This window comes from Macrobrachium rosenbergii, chromosome 40 (assembly GCF_040412425.1).
Source record: "Macrobrachium rosenbergii isolate ZJJX-2024 chromosome 40, ASM4041242v1, whole genome shotgun sequence".
Lineage (NCBI taxonomy): Eukaryota > Metazoa > Arthropoda > Malacostraca > Decapoda > Palaemonidae > Macrobrachium > Macrobrachium rosenbergii.
The window spans coordinates 26,776,213-26,797,282 of NC_089780.1; the positions used below are offsets into that span (position 1 = coordinate 26,776,213).

At 34.4% G+C, this 21,070-nt stretch overlaps 1 protein-coding gene across 50 annotated transcripts in view; it reads left to right on the forward strand.

The window, feature by feature from the left end:
- Positions 1–21,070, forward strand: part of LRR (Leucine-rich repeat) — a 264,962-nt gene that overhangs the window by 188,832 nt on the left and 55,060 nt on the right. For 20 of the 50 annotated variants that reach the window (XM_067083430.1, XM_067083454.1, XM_067083431.1 and 17 more), the window contains 5 exons: positions 1,828–1,944; positions 4,489–4,596; positions 5,447–5,602; positions 8,980–9,135; positions 18,394–18,463. In XM_067083430.1, the coding sequence (XP_066939531.1) occupies positions 1,828–1,944; positions 4,489–4,596; positions 5,447–5,602; positions 8,980–9,135; positions 18,394–18,463 (607 nt within the window). Of the gene's footprint in view, positions 1–1,827; positions 1,945–4,488; positions 4,597–5,446; positions 5,603–8,979; positions 9,136–11,363; positions 11,385–18,393; positions 18,464–19,972; positions 20,246–21,070 lie in introns of all 50 variants that reach the window. The other 30 variants (XM_067083416.1, XM_067083410.1, XM_067083411.1 and 27 more) reach the window with 3 other exon arrangements.

The window sequence follows — 21,070 nt, forward strand, 5'->3', positions numbered from 1 at the left end:
ATCGGCTCTTTGGGACTGAAACATCCCAGAATCAGTGTGTGACCTTGGTGGGTTCCCCTTCCTCCGAAGTATTTTGTGTAGGCTATGCTGGGGAGGGGAGGGGGTTTTAAGTTAATTGATTTTGATCGAATGTTAGGGAATTTACATTGTTTCATAGCAGGATTTTTTTTTATATGGATATAGAGATTTTTTATTTTTACTTTTTTTTTTTTTTTTTTTTTTTAAATTAAGCCAAACTTTTTCTACCCTTCAGCATCAGTGGAATGGTTATTTTTAAGAGTGAAAAATAATGTGTTTGCTGTTTTGCTAAGGATTTTCCCTCCAGTTTCATTTGAATAATTTTGCAATATGAAAAAAGTAGTTTTATGTGTGCACTTTAAATGAAGTTAAAAAACATGTGGGAAAAGCCTCGGAAATGGTCCTGTTTCTTCTTTGGTGAGATGGTTTTTGAGATAAGCTCTTCCAAATGTTTTGGTAGCACTGGTGTGAATGACACTCGGCAACATACACCTGCCGTTTTATAGCTAGTAAACAAACTTTAATAGCTTTGTTTCTGCCAAAGTGTTAAGATTTGGATTCCTAAGTCCTGCATCAAGAATGTTCTCTTAAATGTGTTTTATATACCCTGCTTTTGTCTTTACCCTTGGTCTGTAAGTTGTAGTCAGAGATTGTAATTAACCTTCAGCAATTTTTTTTCTATGAATCAAAGCTCTGTGACTGGTGACCAATCATAGAATGTGCTTTTCATGATTCTGTTTCAATTTAACAACTCTTCACACTTTTTCTGTGATGAAAGGCATGCTGTATTTAGTTTGAATGTTAAGTTTGCAGATCAGTATCTTTCATTGTAATGCTGCTGGGAATTCTACATCTGGCAGTAAAATTGTTTTCATATGATTTTTGGGACATGCATTTTTAAGGCTTTGTCATAGCACATTGGAAAGAATCAAGTTTATAAATAGGTAGATTAGGTTGTGGTTTAAAGAACTATGAACTTTCTGGTTTCTTCTGCTCACATGTAAATGACTGAACCTTTTGTGTATTATGCTCGGTAGACTTTTTTTTTTTTTTTTTTTTACAGCTAGGCACTGAATGTGCCATAGATCAGTGAGGTACTTGATATACAACCTATGAGGAATATTTTTAAATGCTTCTCTCTTGAAAGATAAGAACCCTTACCCTTTTATTTTTTTGTCAAGAGTTGTCTTTAAGCTGCTAAGAGAGCCATGAATAGTGGGGGAGGAAAGAAAAGTTTGGTGATTATAACTGAAAAGAATAAAAGAATGTTCAAAACGTTGACTTATGAGAACTCAATCTTGCACCCATTGTGCAAAGAAATGCAATTCTGGATGTAGATCATAGGGACAAGATAGAGGGCCCAGCTGTTCATATGATAAGCTGTGGAACAACATATCTGGTGAAACATCTGTAGATCGGGTAAATAAAGGTAGAGGCTAATAATCAACCTCCAGAAAATTTGAAATAATATCTGGAAAGGGGTGTGTAAATTGACTTAAGGCTTAGTGTCTGAATCTTTCAAGGAGAGTTATACCTCAGAAATATAAACAACAGTGGATTTGACTTGAAGTCAAAGTGCTTTGGTTTGTATGAGTATGATAAGTGTTCATATATATATTCGGGGCAACTGGACATTCTTTGACATTATGGCTACCGTGAGGTCATCAACTGTATTGTTATTGCAATAGTATCGTCATCATTATTCCCTTGTATTATCATCAATGTTTTCCTTATTTTTATTGTTATTGGTGTTTTTACTGTTACTGATTATCATCATTGCCACCACTGATGATACTGTTTTTATTGCAGTTGATCAGTCACCTACACGACGTGGTGCTGCGAAGGGATGAAGCTGGCAACCCCATAGAGACAAAGTTGCATCAAATCTCATCTGATCTTCACGCTGTTATTACCAACTACCTCCAGGTAATTTTAACCTAGCTTTCATTGATTCAGTGTATTGGTTGGAACATCCTGCATAGGGGTAGTGCCGTCAGTGCACCTCATTCGGTGCACTGTAGGCATTACTTAAGGTTCTTTGCAGCGTCCCTTTGGCCCCTAGCTGCAACCCCTTTCATTCCTTTTACTGTAAGTCCATTCATATTCTTTCTTCCATCTTACTTTCCACCCTCTCCTAACAATTTATTCATAGTGCAACTGCGAGGTTTTCCTCCTGTTACCCCTTTCAAACCTTTTTATTGTCAATATCCATTTCAGCACTGAATGACCTGGCCTTTTGCCTGAATGCTATATTCTAACCTATTCTATTCTATTAGTTGGAACTGGCTTCACTTACTGGACTTTCAGTTAAATGCAGATTTCTTGATTATTAATTTATTAAACCCATTAATACATTTTCTTCTTGGAGTAGAATGCTGATGAAGGTGTACAGTACTTTCATTTTAAAAGATCCTACTATTTAGCTGTATTGTATTTTTTATGGAATGTTGGATAATTTAATGAAAAATGGAGTGAAAATTATCGAAGAAATGTTTACAGAAATATCTTCTAATAGCACTGCAGTTGCAGGATAGAAAAAATTCATCTTTTGAATTTAAGATGCTGTTATTTGTGATGTTTTTAGTATGGCTGTCAATATGTTTCTTAATCATTTATATGTAAAGGAATCATAATTGTCTCCCGTAATCAGAGTAAAAAAAATGTACCTCTCTTTTAAATTAGATGGTAATTTGTTGATTTCACATATGGTTAAAATGAGCATTTTCTCTCTCTCTCTCTCTCTCTCTCTCTCTCTCTCTCTCTCTCTCTCTCTCTCTCTCTCTCTCTCTCTCTCTCTCTCTCTCTCTCTCTCTCAGGAAAAACTTACCAATCTCACATTTTTATTATTTTTAGTGTGTGCCTCAGAAAATTTATCTATCTCACATTTTGATTATTTTTAGTCTCTCTCTCTCTCTCTCTCTCTCTCTCTCTCTCTCTCTCTCTCTCTCTCTCTCTCTCTCTCTCTCTCTCTCTCAGGAAAAACTTACCAATCTCACATTTTGATTATTTTTAGTCTCAGAAAATTTATCAATCTCATATTTTGATTATTTCTCTCTCTCTCTCTCTCTCTCTCTCTCTCTCTCTCTCTCTCTCTCTATTTCTCTAATTCTCTCTCTCTCTCTCAGGAAAAAACTTACCTCATTTTGACTCTCTCTCTCTCTCTCTCTCTCTCTCTCTCTCTCTCTCAGGAAAAACTTACCAATCTCACATTTTGATTATTTTTAGTCTCTCTCTCTCTCTCTCTCTCTCTCTCTCTCTCTCTCTCTCTCTCTCTCTCTCTCTCTCTCTCTCTCTCTCTCAGGAAAACTTACCAATCTCACATTTTGATTATTTTTAGTCTCAGAAAATTTATCAATCTCATATTTTGATTATTTCTCTCTCTCTCTCTCTCTCTCTCTCTCTCTCTCTCTCTCTCTCTCTCTCTCTCTCTCTCTCTCAGGAAAAAACTTACCAATCTCACATTTTGACTAATTCTCTCTCTCTCTCTCTCTCTCTCTCTCTCTCTCTCTCTCTCTCTCTCTCTCTCTCTCTCTCTCTCTCTCTCTCTCTCAGGAAAAAACTTACCAATTTCACATTTTGATTATTTTTAGTCTCTCTCTCAGAAAATTTATCAATCTCACATTTTGATTATTTTTGCTCTCTCTCTCTCTCTCTCTCTCTCTCTCTCTCTCTCTCTCTCTGGAAGCTTGTAATGGTGTTTAACCTGAAGGTTTTCGTGTTGGGTCTCAAGGTAATTTTGTGTAGCTAAACAGGAAAAGGATTTCACAGGAGCTGGGAAATCATAGTGGGACACTTTGGAAGGAAACTGATGCAATAACTACCCATTTTTATCACTCCAAGTACAATTTAAGGGTGCAAAATTTTGAAAGATTGGTCAATTGTGGTTGTGACTGGTCCCAGGTCACACCAGGGAACCTAACAGTGTGTCTGTTCCATTTGCATATTTTTACATTAAGAATTATAAGAATTACATCTCTTGATAGATGAAGCTTTAGGTTTTTGGTGCAGCTGTTTTAATAAGGTTTTTATCAACAGTACATTGTTGATCACTGAAAGGAGATTACCTCAAATTTCTGTTGTACTGTTAGATTACTGGCATATTCAATCTTCATTTTTTCTTTTTACCTGTAAAGTGTATTGTTTATATGAGCAACACAGATTTTTTTTCTGTAGGTAACATCATTTAAGCAGGATTATCTTTGACTTTTCATGAAATTACTGATGTTGAAAGCTAATGACTAAACAAAATGATTATCTTTTAATGAAACTTTGGAAGGATAAGCGTATACTTAAAAGGCACTTTTAGAATGGTGTATAAGCTTTAAAAGTATAATAAAATTAATTTTGTGGTAATCAGTAATTTGAGTTTAACTTGTTTATGACTGATAATTCAGCACTGGTTTATAGTATAATTATTTACTTTGACATGAACTAAGTTTACTAATGTGTATTCATGAATCTCAATGACAGGATACTGTAGAAAGTATGGTGAGGTCAGCCCAAGACAAGTGTCCCAATGTTTTGAGTGAGGAGAAGGTGGTTGATGACGTGAGAGCTGCATGCATGGCCAAGTCACAGGTAAGTGATCATCAAAATAATTTCATGGTCATACTTCATACTTTAGTATTTGCATAATGGTAGTTGGTAGTACCTGGATTAGGTTTTACATACATTGAACATCCATATAGAGTAATGGTAGGTAGCATTCCAGTAGATTTATGATCTTTTATATGATTAATGGGTGTTAACTCTTGACTCTGTTTTGTTATTATTATTGTATATTGAAAATTTTTTATTTCACTTTGGTACTAAATGACATCATTAATGTTGTAAATGTCAGAAATATAACATCTTTGTCTTAGAGAGTTTCACTTATATTGAGAGAACTGCCAGAGTTTGTGAATTTATTACTTAAATGCATGTAGGAAAAGGCAAATCATTACCACTGCCTTAAGCCCTGTGTTCTCCAGCTTTAGGTGACTTGAGTAGTGGTGATGTTATATGCTTTATTTCATAGTTTTGGTTAATTTGGTGTCTTATATTCAGTAATTAATTCAGAGAGTATTAAATGGATGCAAAATGCTTTCCCAGTACAGTTTAAGAGATTATGTATTAATCCAGTTATGTACATTTTTTATGAGAAAAACAATGATTAATAAAATTTTAAGACTATTGCCAAGAAAACAAAACTTGAAAGGTAATAGACTAAACTTAAGATTTTAAAAAAAAAAAAAAAAAAGTTGATTAGAGGATACATTTCAAATTGTCTCTTTTCTTCATTTGAAAAGGCTAGGATAAATAATTTTGAAGGTTGGTGAAAATGAGCAGGGACAAAATTTCATAACCTACCCAGCATGGTAAAGGACTTCTTCCATATACTGTATATCTGTACTTGAAAGTAAATTTCTATTTTGTGTACCATTTTCAGCTCTCCTCTCAGCTTGTAGAAACAGCCATTGTAGAGCAGGCTGGGTCAGTCATCCTGAATAAAGTCAATGAGGTGAATTTGGCAATTGCATCAACAGTGTCTGATCGTGTCATTGATGAAGTTGTGGATTCTCTTTCCAAGACTTGCAAAAACTTGGTAAGTGTATGAAAGCCCAATGCAAAAGCTAATGGGGTCATTTAGCATTTTACAGTATGAATTATTACTAAGAATTTTTTTTCTTTAGCAGCTGAAGAATGATTTTGAAGGAATCAATAATGTCAGGTCTTGCTAATAGAGTACAGTATTACAAATGTGCTAGATAGAAAATTAACTTTGGGGAAAAAATAGGCATTTAAAAAAATAGTTCATTTTCTCTGTGGTATACTTTTTTCCAATTTTAGGTATATAGTATGGAAGCACTGTATCCAGTTGTAGTTGCTGTAGTGTTGTTTTCTTTTTCTGTGTCTCTCTATGTACCTGTTGTACTTATTGCAGTTACTGTATTTATTGGTGTCATGGTCTTGCAGTTGATATCATGATTACAGTATGTTAATGGGACAGATATGCACAGTATTCATAGTTTTCATTTGTTTATTGGTTCCAAGATGTGCTTTTGTTTTGGACCCTTTGAAAATGACTTTTTGAATATGTGTAGTATTTGGTTCTGTTGCATAAGTTAAGGTTTTGTAGATTTTTTTTGGTGTTTGAAATTGGTAATGTAATATTTAAGTTAGTGGAATAACTAGATTTTTTTTAGGGTTTGTTTGTGGCTGTCATCAGTCTCCCACCATATCAATGCCTTTTTTATATCTGTTATTTTGAATATGCCAGATTCTCAGCCAAAACTAAAAATTAAAAAATCTTCAGTATAAGTACTTTCGTACTGTACTAGTAAAGAAAGTGTGATCTGAACTAAATTTATTTCTTAATCTTTGTTGACGAGGGAAAGCATGGTCTCTTAAAGTGAACTTTTAATTACGATATCTTAACATGCATTGAAGATAACAAGATATTGCTTATAAATGTGTTTTGTCAGTTTTATCTATTTGTTTAGTTAGTGCTTCTGTTATCAATTTTAGGGATTCTGTACCTGTATACTAGTAAAAAATCTTTTGCTGTCATTGTAGAACTGGATGGATTTAGCTCATAATTCAGAATTTAATTTTCTTTACATCCTAACAAAAATCTTTTATACATTAGCCAAAGACTTGTTTTCTTGATTGGAAATGAAAGTTGCTTTGTTCAAATATTCTTTTCCCTGGCCAGTTCTTTGTTTTCTTTAAAACTAAGATCATTAATTTTCATAGGGTAGGAATAAAATTAAAGGAAGTTTCCTACTAATCATTGATGGTGGGCGTACATTGTCAAAAGTAGTTTTAGGTAAATTATGGATTATTCCTTGGTTAACATTGTTATCTTGATGCTGCAATTTGCTATGGTTGTATGGAACATTTTCTCTAGGTGCAGGTGGATTGTAGGTGGTCTACAGGTATACATTGAACACAGTACTGTTATTGAGAGATTTGATTTCCATTATTGCAAATTATGCTTTTTGTGTCTTCACTTGGTATGTTTGAGCCTTGTCTCTTAAAACACTAAAGTTTTATAACTGAAAATAGAATTCTAAATTTTTATAAGTGAAAATCTAAACATGAATTTTTTTCTTTCTTTTCATATTTATTTGTAAATTTTAGTGTTATTTTTGAACAGCAAAATTAGTGTACTTTTAATGTTTTTATCCCTTAATATATTAGAAAATAATTTATATTCTGCGGTACTGCACCACATTTACAGTAGAAGGGCTGTTCTTAGATGGTAGATTGTCTGGCAGTTCAAATGCTTTTTTTTTTTTTTTGTTTATGTGAGATGACTGATAAGTTCTGTCCTGCTCATTTTGAAATATATATTCATATGACTTGTTATTATCTTTATGTTCTGTGGTTATAGCTAGATGTAAATGTCATGTGATTTAGCCTGAAAGATTTTTGCGTAAACAATTTTCATTTCTATGATTTGAATACCGTATTTATTATTTTCATTTCTTTGTCTTTCCTCTTTTACTTCATGTTACTGCAGCAAAACTTGGTAAGTGCTCTAATATAGTTAGTAATTTATTTTTGGCATTTTTTGGCTTTCTTATTAGTATACTACAGTACTTGCTTCAATTTAGCTGCTGGTGAAAGAGATTTTTGTAGTGTTAGTCCATTTGATTTTGCTTTTCTGACTAGCAGTGGTATGAAATTCACCTTTGTTGAGTTGGTATTACTTGACCAGTGGCATTCATGTAGGTAACATGGTAGTTGTTTTCCAAGCTCACTTGAATCAGGTCAGTAAGTTAGTGAGGACATTATGATTAATAGCCTGTAAGTTGTGCCTGGTGAACTTCACTTAATTAGTAATTGAAAACCCTATTTGTAGAGAGCATAAAACTCGTTGTTTTGAGGCCTTTTAAATCTGATTATGGTGACCTTGGAAAACAGGGCTCAAAGTGATAGCAAGACAATGTGGATTTAATTCTCTGAGGTGGAAGTGTGTGTCTCCTCAGATGAATGGTAGCTATATCACCTGATTATCAAAATTGTCAGGTATGAAGGTGTGCCAGTTGATTCATTTTGAGTGAAATTTTGTACTTAGGCTAATAATTGCTAGTCTTTGAGGGTGACTGATTAATTTAGGCTGAAAAGAAGTTGAATTAGTGAAACATGAAATAGTATAATGGTCAAATGGGACATTGACTGTTCATGATTAAGCCTTAAATATTCATTGCATGTCACATTTTTCCACTTTTTCAGGACATTTTAGTGCATTTACAGTATAAGAGTGTTCTTATGATAGTACAGTTTTATGATGCTGTATGAATTTGAGAATTTTTCTTGGTTTTTTTGCCAAATATTTTTTCTATTTGTTTTATTACATTATAAGCTTAATATTTAATACAACTAAATTGGAAATTTGCAGAATTTGTCAAGAATAAATAAGTATTTATACATAAAAAATTGAAGTTAATAGGTTTTATATATGGAAAATTTGTTTTAAGTTTTAATGTGGACTACAGGTAGTCAGAGGTCAAAAAGACTAAGAAAGTTGTGGATAGCACTTGATGTAATGGTGGAGGAATGCTAGCATTGCATATATAGCTTCATTTTTTAGATGTGTGACCTGTTTTGTTCAAAAGAAAACGTGTACATAGATGAATAGAGGGGGATTACTTTTGCAGTGCATAAAATGCTTTCAGAAATATGCTGCATTGCAGCACTCAGTGCTTTTTGTTAGCTTAGCAGAGAAAGAGTATATGCTGTTTAATAACTCGGTCATTAATGCTTTTTTTTATCTTTGCCATATAAGTTAATTTTGTAGATGTATGAAATTTCAAACCTTGAAATACTTTAACCTGCAATTGGTTTGCAGAGTTGTTTCCTCATTGTATTCTTATGGTGTACTTCTTTGCAGTATTTAATGCTTGATACATGAAAACTCACAGTACTTAGCTCGTCTTATGCTTGTATTTTTAATGCTCCCTTATATCATCTTAGCAATCTGGTGAGGGCCACAGAAAGAGAGCTTCAACGGGTACAGAAATGGGCAGCCGAGAACGAGGAAGCAGCGAGTCGTCTTCACGTAGTGAGCGTTCAGATACAGTCAGTCAGGGAGATGATACAACCAGTCAAAAGTCTGATCCCTCTCCTCTGGTAAGTTTGACAGCTGCTCTCTTTTAGTCATATTTGTTTTGAATTTGGGAATTTTTAGGGAGAAGGATGAATTGTTATGGAAACTGGCATGAATGCTCTAAGGGAGATTGTTTAACGTTTAACCAAGAAGTGCCCCAAGCTTTACTTGCATATAGGTGATGGCTGAGGAATTGCATAATTTACTTATTAAAATGCATCATCCTTTCAGGCAGGTATATATGGCAATTTTAAGTAAATATTGCTTTTATTTAAGACTGAATTTGTTAACGTAAGGTACCTTAGGTAAAGGGGAGGCATAATACATATCAGTTTTCTTGGGTTTATCATCTGACAAATAGTAAACTAATTTGCATGTACAGAAATGCTTTTGGATGTCATTATTGAAGTTTGTGAACTAGATAATATTGGGTAAATATTTGGGTCCTGTATGATACTTAAATTTCGCTAAGGTCTCTCACTTATCCAGAGATGTTAGTATACATTGTGTGCATGTGACAACAACTTAGCTGGGTATTTGGACATAGCATAAAAGGGAATTTTGGAGTTGGGCTTTGGTTCTAAAAGTATTTTTCTCCTCCCAGATGAGATTTACAGTATGCTCACCATAATCTGCATTTAGGGAACTTTGGCTTGAAAATTTATGGTAATCAAATGTGGGACTTAATATTAAGCCTGTTTGAAAGGTCTTATGCTGTAAATCTCATATTTTTATGCATTTAGTTCGTGAAATGTCTTAATTTGGAAGTTTGTTAATAAAAATTATAACTAAAAGCCTTTAAAAACAAAGAAAATCTAGATTGGTAGTAGCAGCAGGAGTAAAAGGTTTCATCTACTTGTATGTTGTATAGGTTACGTGCATATACAAAAGTTGTGGCTTAGGGAATTAACTTTCAGTGGCGTGTTATCACTTCATCATTTCTAGGTGACAAACCTAACACACACAATGCAACATTTTGCATTCTTCTGTGTCTTTAGTTCTGAATCAAGAGTAAAAATACCACAGATAGGCTAGAATATGTATGAATGTTTACAATGAAATACTTTATCATGGATTTGACCAGCTGCTATTATTATTATTATTATTATTATTATTATTATTATTACTATTATTATTGTTATTATAACATGATTCTAAATTTTTTCTGAAAGTATAGTGAAAATGTTGACTGAAACTTACTAGGTTCCCGGATATTTCAAGCAGTTTCATTATATTAAGACCTGTCTATCTGCTTTTGCTTGTCCACAAATTTTGAAGTTCTTATAGATATTTTTTCTTGCAGTTAAAGCATTTTGTTCAGATAGTCAAGCCTTTTCACCATGAAGCCAGGTATATATTGACCATAATGACTGTAACTCAGAGCCAAGGTCTCATATTAGCTTCATATTAATTGTTTTTTGTACAAAGTTACATGGATTTTGGCATGGACAAAGTGTCATATAATAAAGGTCAAGGTCACATAAAGTGAAACAGTATTTTGCTTATATATATATATATATATATATCTTTGTAATGTAAAGATGATGATAAAATTGTTTAACTTTGTAACTTTTTTTGACTTAAGATCTTTGGATAAGGTGAAAATCTATCATTTTGTTTTAACAGCAAACCAAATGTGATTGGTACCATGAGTACACACAAAATCTGTTGTTTAGTATTTGTTTAACAGTTATTAGCTAGGGTTATATCTTAATTCTGTTTTGAAGAGTATGAGGGTAAAGAGAAGGTTACTAGTCTTCATGGAGAAAGACAGTGTTGGTATTTTCACTTGAAGGTTAATTGGTAGATTCCTGCTGGCAGAGTAGGTGATTCCTTTTGCTCCTGTGATTATTTCAGGTTCTGTAATTGAAAGAAGTGATTACTTACCAGATATTTTTCGGTCATTTTGTCAAGATTTAGAGCATATTTACATATGAAAGTCAATTTTAATATTGGTTTGAAGATATGTTCTTTGTTTACTTAAATGAAATTTTAAAAAATAGTCTTAACACAATGCAGTATTGTTTGTTGTGGTATTAGTCTTTTATTTGTGGGATGATATACCATCCTATTGTATTAATAATCGTTTTGTCTTACTAAAAGGAGTGTTACTGTATGTTTAAGCTCTATTTATAATAGGTAATGGGAAGGAACTGTGATATGTGAATTTTAGCTTTAAAAAAATGAATTTTCACTGGTGTTTGGAAACTTACCTTACTTCACTGTCTTTCTTTCTCCTGCTCATTCACAGAAATTGGAATATTTGAATCTCGTAAGTATATGTCCTGTCTTGTCCATGCATGTAGTGAGCAATTTGTTGCTCAGTTATGCTGTTCTGGTGCTTAACTCTCTTTGCTGGTGTAGTTTATTTTATAGCTTAATGATTGATGCTTTTGCTATATGCGCTAGTACTCTTTTACAGGCATTTGTAAAGGAATTATTAGATATAGGACATTTCCAGTTTATTATTGGTATTATTATTATTATTATTATTTTTATTATTATTATTATTATTATTATTATTATTATTATTATTATTATTATTATTAATTTTTTATTGAATATTATTGCTGCTTCAGCTGCATTTATTTTATAGAATTTTTCTATTTTCCTTATTGCGGACTTCTCTTCATTGAAGGTGCGTGCTAACAGCTCGCCTATATTTGTCATTTCGTGGGAGAAAGTCAAAATATGTGAATTCTGTTTTTATATGTTCTGTACAAAGTTGGAATATTATGACTTATACAGTTGTGGTTGTTTATACATTTGTTACCGCGACGTTTCGACAAACTATTTTGTCATTCTCCAGCGGGAGCTAGTAGAGGACTGGCAGGTTGCATAGGTCATTCCGAATTTATACACAGGCTTCAGTGGGGGGTCATGGACGGCGAATTTTGATTGGTTGCAGTCGGCGAGCTTCAAGCTACATTTCCGTAGCGAAGCTCAAGCCTGGCTGGTCTTCTCATTCTGTAAATGTTACTTATTCCAGCATTTCTATTGGCCTGCCGTTGCGTGACGTCATGGTGACTGACATCATAGGTAGTTTGGCTGCTATTGGGAGGAGGGTGAATGACGTCATTATTTCCTCTCTCTCATTGTTGGGGGGTTGTCTCGAAGGGCGCCTCGCTCCTCAGGGGCATCTCCATTATCGGGGTTATCATTTTTAGGTATTTGTTGAATTTGGTGGTTATTTGGCATCGTTCTTCTCAAATTCATGGGTAGGAGCGATGCCTCCTGCGTCGTGTTCATTGTAGGCTTTTTCTCGGCAATGAGGAGCGCCTCCAGCAGGCGCAGACGTCAAGGGTCGGTGGCTCTCCCAATTATACTTATATTTTGTATAATACTGTCGCGAGAGATGAAAGTATTTTGGTGGCATGGGCGTGGTTCATGATGGCACCTTCCTGGGTGTGGCAGGAGATCCTCTTTGACAGGAAGGTGCCATCATGAACCACGCCCGTGCCACCCACAATACTTCCACCTCCCGCGACAGTATTATACAAAATATAAGTACAGTATAATCGGGAGAGCCACCGACCCTCGACGTCTTCGCCTGTTGGAGGCGCTCCTCATTGCCGAGAAAAAGCCTTCAATGAACACAACGCAGGAGGCATCGCTCCTACCCATGAATTTGAGAAGAGCAATGCCAAATAACCACCAAATTCAACAAATACCTGAAAATGACAACCCCGATAATGGAGACGCCCCTGAAGAGCGAGGCGCCCTTTGAGACAACCCCCCGACAACGAGAGAGAGAGAGAGAGAGGAAATAGTGATGTCATTCACCCTCCGCCCAATAGCAACCAAACTACCTATGATGTCAGTCGCCATGACGTCACACAATGGCAGGCCAATGGAAATGCTGGAATGAGTAACATTCCCAGAATGAGAAGATCAGCCAGGCTTGAGCTTCGCCATGGAAATGTAGCTTGAGGCTTGCCGACTGCAACCAATCAAAATCCGCCGTCCATGACCCCCCTGTGAAGCCTGTGTATAAATTTGGAAGGACCTATGCAACCTGCCAGTCCTCTACTAGCTCCCACTGGAGAATGACAGAAGAGTCTGTCGAAACGTCGCGGCAACAACTGTATAAGCAACCACAACTTTGTATAGAGTATATAATAAGAGAATCTACATATTTTGACTTTCCCCCCACGAAATGACAAATATAGCCGAGCTGTTAGCACGCACCTCCAATGAAGAGAAGTCAGCAATAAGGGAAATAGAAAAAGTCTTCTATAAAATAAATGCAGCTGAAGCAGCAATAATATCCAGTAAAACCTGTTTAAAAGAGGATCTGCTGCCAAATTTTATTATTATTATTATATTATATTGTTGTTGTTGTTGTTGTTGTTGTTGTTGTTGTTGTTGTTGTTGTTGTTGTTGTTGTTGTTGTTGTTGTTGTTGTTATTATTATTATTATTATTATTTATTATTATTATTATTATTATTATTATTATTATTATTATTATTATTATTACAATGCTGCTGTTATTGGTATTACTGTAGTAGTATACTTATAGGTCTGTAGGTACAAGATTTGACAGTCAGCTCATCCAAACTTGAACCAGTGTCAGATTGATGGCCATTATGATGGTCATGAATGAGCTGCCCCCATTGGTGGGAGTCTTTGTTCTTAGTGCAAGCTGATGGACCTTTAGTAACAAAGAATCTTTTTGTACTTACTCAATTGCCAGAAAATTTATGGATTTTTCTTTTGTTTAGAGGTTGACAGATATTGTGGAATGAAGGATATAAAAACTTCTACCATCTTTGGTATTAAGGCATTCTTTATTATGTGTAACACTCCAATTGGGTATTCTTTTCTGCCTACTTCTTGTACTTAGTTTCTTTCTTTGAAATTCATCGACAAGGGAGGTATGGATGGTGTTAGACGTTGGATGCATGCTTTGGTATATGGGATCAACATATGTAAGCAGTCTTAGGCAGTTCTGTTACATGACGTGTGACTAGGGCAAGTCTCTTTGGTATGCATGTATTTTCATATGAATATGAAATGCTATGCTTGAAAGCACTGATTTCTGAGTGAGGGTCAGAGGCCTGGGACATGTTGTAGCTGGAATGAAGTCTGGGTCTTTTTAAAAAATCTTTGGGGGTTTTCTTTGTTAGTTCTCTTTCCAGGTTAGAGGTCTGCTTCTTTAGCCATCACAGTGGCAGGAAAGTTTTAGCTTTGGAAGACATGGAACTATAAGGATATTGAAGATATGTAGCAGTTCTTGCATCTAATCAGCTAATACTATTTTGTAATTATCCAAAGTTAGTTAATGAACCAATGAAGAATTGTTAATTTCTTGATGGATATTTTATTAGCATGTATTAGAGGTAAGAAGAATATCGAGAGAAGATCATGGAATCATATTTTTTGACTTATAGAGATGGCACAGTAGATTTGCTTTCAAGTTAGGGACGAAAATTAGAGCAAAAGTTGAAGATAGACAACTGAGTAGGCAGAGGCCCAAGGTAATAGATCAAAAGAAAGAATAAAAATACTGCAGCTGGATCTGAATGAATGCTGCAAAGAACTTACAGTATTGAACAGTTCCAGAAGTTATTGAGTAAAATCCTCTTTGGGTTTTATTATGCACATCTGTTATGTTGGACCAGACATTTTATTAACTGAAATCAGAGGGATCCAGTTTAAATAGATTATGAGTTTACTAGCCTTGGAAGATAGAAAGTGCATAATTTTGTATATTGGCTTTGGCAGGTTATCAGAATCATACTTACAGTAGTATTTGGAAGTATAGTATGCAGTTGCATGTTCATCAGCAAGGTTCTGAAGTTATACCAACCTGCTTACTAGACTGTTTCTGCCTTTACCTGAAGTTTGAGATTCAATGCTTAAATAGTATTGTGGTGGCACAAAGTTTTATATTATTTGCAATGAAACATATCAGATTTATGATAAAATTCCAAAAAAAGTGGTGTCATTATGCCAGCTCTCATTGAAAATATATAAATCATGTTAGGTGAAGTTTAAAGAAATCTATTTATGATTAAGAAGGACTTGTGGGGAGGTATTTTGTAACTTCACTATATAAATATAGTTGAAGTGTGTTTTTAAATATTTTTATCCTACTGGATAAAAACTTTAACCTGTATTTTCATTGAACAAGTATCAGCAAAGAATTGTTGTATAACTACAGTATATAATCTAAAGTGTAACTGTCTTTTCGTTACGTATTTTTGTTTTATAAAGTTAGCCTCATAAGAAAACTAAAATGTAACTGGATTCCATAGAGTTCCTCGTTGGACAAGTCACTAGAGTTCTCGGCTAGCACTCTGCTAGGCCCGAGTTCGAGTCTCCAGCCGGCCAATGAGGAATTAGAGGAATTTATTTCTGGTGATAGAAATTCATTTCTCGGTATAATGTGGTTCGGATGCCACAATAAGCTGTAGGTCCCGTTGCTAGGTAACCAGTTGGTTCTTAGCCACAAAAAATAAGTCTAATCCTTCGGGCCAGCCCTAGGAGAGCTGTTAATCAGCTCAGTGATCTGGTTAAACTAAGGTATACTTAACAGGATTCCATACAGTAGATAGTTATTTTTTCAAACACAAGCGCAGGTAGGTGTATGTGCTTATATGCTTGATAGTTTTCTTTAATTTTATTGGAAGAACAAAAAATTACCTTGAATTTATTTCTGTTAATTTTACTGAAAGAAAAAATTGCCGTGTGTGTATTGCCAAAGAATTGTTTTGTTTACTTCATACATGAAGTCTTTACAGGACTGGTTACTTTTAAAGATAATTCATCATCATTATCATTCTATTTCTTCCACATGATGGTTTTTATTTGGGGGAACTTCATTGCTCACCATTGGGAGGGGACTCTGTATCATCAGGATGCATTTTCTGAAACATGATGGAGCAAAGTATGTAGATGCATGGTTGGAGCCATGCAACTTAGCAGTATTTATCTTCACTTAATTTCTAATTCTTAGGACTGCAAAATATCTTCCCTGTCTGGGTGTGTTGATTGCTTTTTCATTTTTGTCTTCCAATTTCTCTCCCTCATCAATTTTCTTCAGCAGTGATACTTTGGATATTCCCAGTTGGCTTAAAAGTGCACCATATGTGTTTTTTTTTTTAGGTCTCTGAGTCACAGTGCTAGACTCATATAAAGTTTGCCAAATGGATTTGCTTATAAATGAGAAGTGAAAATGGAAGATGGTTGAATTTGAAAAGTTGATGAAGTTAGAAGATATGGAGAATGAACAAAAAGTAAAAGCAGAGACCAATACACTTGGGGCCAAAGGGGCACTGCAGAGGACATTTATTATCATCTATAGAGAGTGTGTGTGTGTGTGTGTGTGCGCGCGCAATTGGTGAGAGTAGTACGCCCTGTGGAGTTGCTTAACCCTGGATTCTCAGTTCTACATTTCATTTATACTCTTGTTTGATGGCTGTTCGCTGCAACCAGATTTTTGCCCCTCTTGGGTCTTCTGCTGTTTTTACCATAGATTCAGTGTTCATTTGTGATGTTTACATAAGAAATTCTTGTCTAGTTTTTGTTATCTTGGATTTGCAATCCACTTAGTGCAGAGTTAGAGACCTTTCTGTTGGAGTTCATGTTAGAGATTTTTAATCAAATTGGCTTGTATATTTCATGTGGAAGTAATTTCCAGAAAACATAGGATTGCCTCATGATTGAGAACATTTTCCTTTTTACTCTCCTAAGTCTGAATTGTTAATGACCTTGTACTACTCTTAATACTCTGCTTGACTTTTTCAAAGACCATATTACACAACATGTAGGACAAAGGCTCCCATGTCTTCGTTCACTGAAAACTTAAAAGAATTCTGTCGTATTTTCTCTGGCTTGAACGAAATTCTAGCCTTTTCAGTAGTATGGCTTGACAGGATTAATAACTTTTGGTGGCACACCCTATTACAAAATGTTCTATAGGGATGGTTTCGGTTACAGCTATGGTACTGTTGGAAATTACAGTACAGTATTTGCCACATTGCCTTATACATGATTTAGTATTTTTCTGTTGGGTATCATTATGTATGCTTCACTATCAGATCCCATAGAGAGTTAGGTGTAGTGTTATTCAAATATACTAGTAAACATAAGGATATAATGTTACTAGTATTGTCTGCACCTTTTATTTCGTATTGTCCTGATATCATTATTAGTTTGGAGATGTATTCCAATGCCTCTCCTCCAGGTTTCCAAGTTTTATGTTTTTTTTATCTTTTATGGCTCTACACACATCCATTGTGGCTGGATGTTCAAATGTTTTGAGTAGTATTCAGAACTTAAATATCTGAGAGGTTGCCACTGTTAGGTAAAATCATAGTCTAATGATATGTAATTTCATAAGTTGCTGTGGATTTTATCTTAAGTGGTGCCAATTCTATTAGGATTTGGCAGTTTTAATGAATTTAAAAGCTAACAAGATATGAATATGAATGACATAGTAGATTTTAAAACTTTCATCCTCAATATAGGTAGATTGTCCCCTATCAGTATGTTGAAAATGGTTCCTTTACTTTTCCTTATTTGTACCAAATAGAAAAACAGTTAATAGTTGCTTTTTTACAAATGATGATTACCTTTTGAGACTGCAGACTGAGTTCTCTTACACACACTTGTCAATAATTAGAGCAGTTGGAAGGTATTCCAAAGGTATTGATTAGGATGTTGAATTTTAGGCTTACACTTTATTTTGGTAAGTAAAGATTATGGCACTTTTTCTTAAGACTGGTATGTGAAATGCTGACATTACATCTGCTTAATAGCATTGCTTATCTAATATTCCATTAGTAAACTCATGATGATTATACTGTTATCATTTAGTCAGCATAACACATTTAATGAAAGAATGACTATAGCATTTATATTATGCCTGAGGAAAAATATATTTTGTGCATTACTGTATTTGATAGCAGTGTTATGCATGTAGCTTGTGTAAATGCTCAAATGTAGCCGTTTTGCTTATTGAATGAAAATGCAAATTTATACCTCAGCTTAAAATTTTTGAAGCATCTGCAGATGTCATATGCATGTAGGGAAGTAAAGGAGACTTCCATGTTCATAAAAGCACTGTCTTTCTTAAGTATGTGTTAGGTATAAAATTTCAGCTCTAAGACATTTATTTTGATGTTAAAATATTGTTAAATGTACCTGTACCTGAATTGTAGAATATCAGTGCATGAAGTATGAGAACCCTCGTAATTTTTTAATGGTTAGATGATTTGATGCTTTTCACTTCAGTGATTATTATTATTTTAGCTAAATTTGCTACTTTTCTTTACAGGCCACACCACAGCTTGCATCAAAGAGAAAGAGCCTTCATGGACGGAAGCTTCGCCCACAGAGTGTTGTTGGTAGGTGAAATGGGGCTTGCAAAATAACTATGAGGTCAATTGGCATAGCTTTAGTTTTAATATACTGTATGGTATTTACAGTACTCAAATGCATGAATATTGCCTCTGCTACATGGATTTAGCCTACATCTTAGAGGTGAAGTTTGAGTATGACTACTTATGCTGTTAGAGCAAATATGTAGAAACAAATAACTTGGATGGTTTTTGGTATTTTGCATGGTGCAGATTTTTAAAAATATCTTGTCTCTTGCATGCAGTTCTTAGTTTAGTATGAAAAAAATCTTTATTCTTGTCTTTAAGTTCAATATATATCTGCTTTGGTGCATCAAGATGTTTATTGCCATCAGTAATTTATGAAGGCAATATATGTATTAATGCTCTTTTCCTGTTTTAAATAGTGAGGAAATACAGGCATTATTATATAAATGCGGTAGTTTAGGGGAGTTGTTTTATCTTAAAAGTTTAAAACAATTGTTTCATCTCAACACTTTTGAAGCCAACAAAAAATAAAGGCAAGTTACTTGCAGATTGGACAGTTTGTAAATTTAATTGGGCAGTTTGTAAATTTAATGCCTTGTAGCTGAGTAATTTTGAAGAATGCATGTAAACTTGAGTAGGATGTGAAAGCGATTTTGTATGATTACCACGATGAAATTGCTTTTAAACCATTTTAGTCATTATTATTAGTTTTGTAATAGCGTTTGGCAAATACAGTGATTTCAAATTATAACTAATTTGAAATACCCCTGTTACATCATTGATATTACACTAGATGACAAACAACATTTTGGTGTTGACTCAAACATGTTTAGTCACTCATGGAAACCTAAAATCTGAAAAATAATTCGAAAACATGGGAATGTCTATACTAAGAAGTCGAGTAAAATTTTTAAGTTCACTTCGCAAAAACTTAAAAAACCATGGCATCATTCTCTTATGACCCTGTATTTTTGTACTACAGAAGTTGTCATGAGTGAAAGATGATAGTGTGACTACTTTGAATTTATGTTGGCGAAAGTAAATGAAGAAAAAACTACCTTTATAAGCATCTTGAGACCTATTCAGTTTTTTATATGTTGGAGATTATAATTTTTAAAAATATTTTCTTACGCTTTATCAAGGATATGAGCATTAATACACTATGAATTCTTTGCATATACTTTACATTAGTGAAATAGAGGATGCGCATTCCCATTTTGATTTTTTCCCCTTATCATTTTCTAGCTTTATAGGTATTTTAGTTTGCTTTAGTAAAACTTTTGTAGGAAATTAACATGCCATATTGCATGAGCCCCTGGTGATCCCTTCCTCTCATCCTGTTTGAAGATATGTATGAAACAGCTGATTTTAACCTATCATTGCACCCAATATATTCCCAAATCTGCTCTTTGATTTTGGCATCAGAAAATTTTATTGGTTGCTCTTCTGTACACCTGAAGCAGATAGAATGTGCTTAGTTGATGCTTTTGATTTGCATGTCTTATAAATGCCTTGCTCCTGTCCTTACAGATTATGCAGAAGCTAATGCAGACTCTCGCCGGGGTTCAGTCAATCGGCACAGTGCAGAAAGTATCTTAAATGAGGATTGCAATGATAGCTCATGTATTCTGAACAGTTCTTACATAAATCTAGAATTCCACAGTGAAAACTATTCTTGGAATGATGATTCAGATGTGTTTTTAAGCATCCATGAAGCAGCAACACTTCCAGTTGGTTGCAGAGGCTTTGAGTTCAAAGAAAAAGAAGTTCATGAGGAGAAGAGTACCCTTGTAATGCGTGAGGGTAGGTTTTGTAATAAATTAAGAAGAGGAAAATGTAAGAGTTATAAGTAAACTTTAGGTAAAATGTTACACAGTTGACCTTGCTAATAATCTAAGAACACCATTGCATATTTTTAAAGAACTCTAATGTTATGTTAGAAATTTTGCATTTAAAATAATTCAGTTAAAATGAAAGTGGTGGCATGAATGCACATTTATTTTTGGCAAGATTCTGCAGGTTATATAGAAAGTAACAAATTGCCATCTACCTGTGTTATTGAATTAGCAAAGCTCTAAAAACGTGTGGTAACTGTCTGTTTGTATCTGCATAATATGAACTGAGCATTGTTGCTGTAGTAGGTAAGGTAGACTACATAAGCGCTTTTAGAATTAACATTATATACTTCTTTGTAGTGCCATGGTTTGTGTGAACTACTTGTTTCTATGTCCCTATGCAGATGAGTGTAAGTAAGAGCCCCATGACTTTTTTAAATTTGGTTATTGAACTTTAGGTGTCCACACAGAGAAATTACAGCATTACTTTTACTTCAGCAACAATGGTCTGAGACTGGTTATTTAACCATTTTTTAAGATTTTGGCCTCATGGCCTACTGGTTTCAACATTTCCTAGTATGTCTGTCTCTGATAACCAAAAATCTGCGGTTTTGGGCACGTATCGGCGCCTCTGTTAGGTATGTATTGGCTCCAGTATCCAATTATTGGCGGAAATCAGCGCCGAACATTGCCGATTTTTGTCGCTAGACAAGCCCTGTAAAACTGGATTGCCGATAACCAGGGACTGCCTGTACTTCTTTTTGCATGGGGGGTGAATAATTGCAGTGGGTAC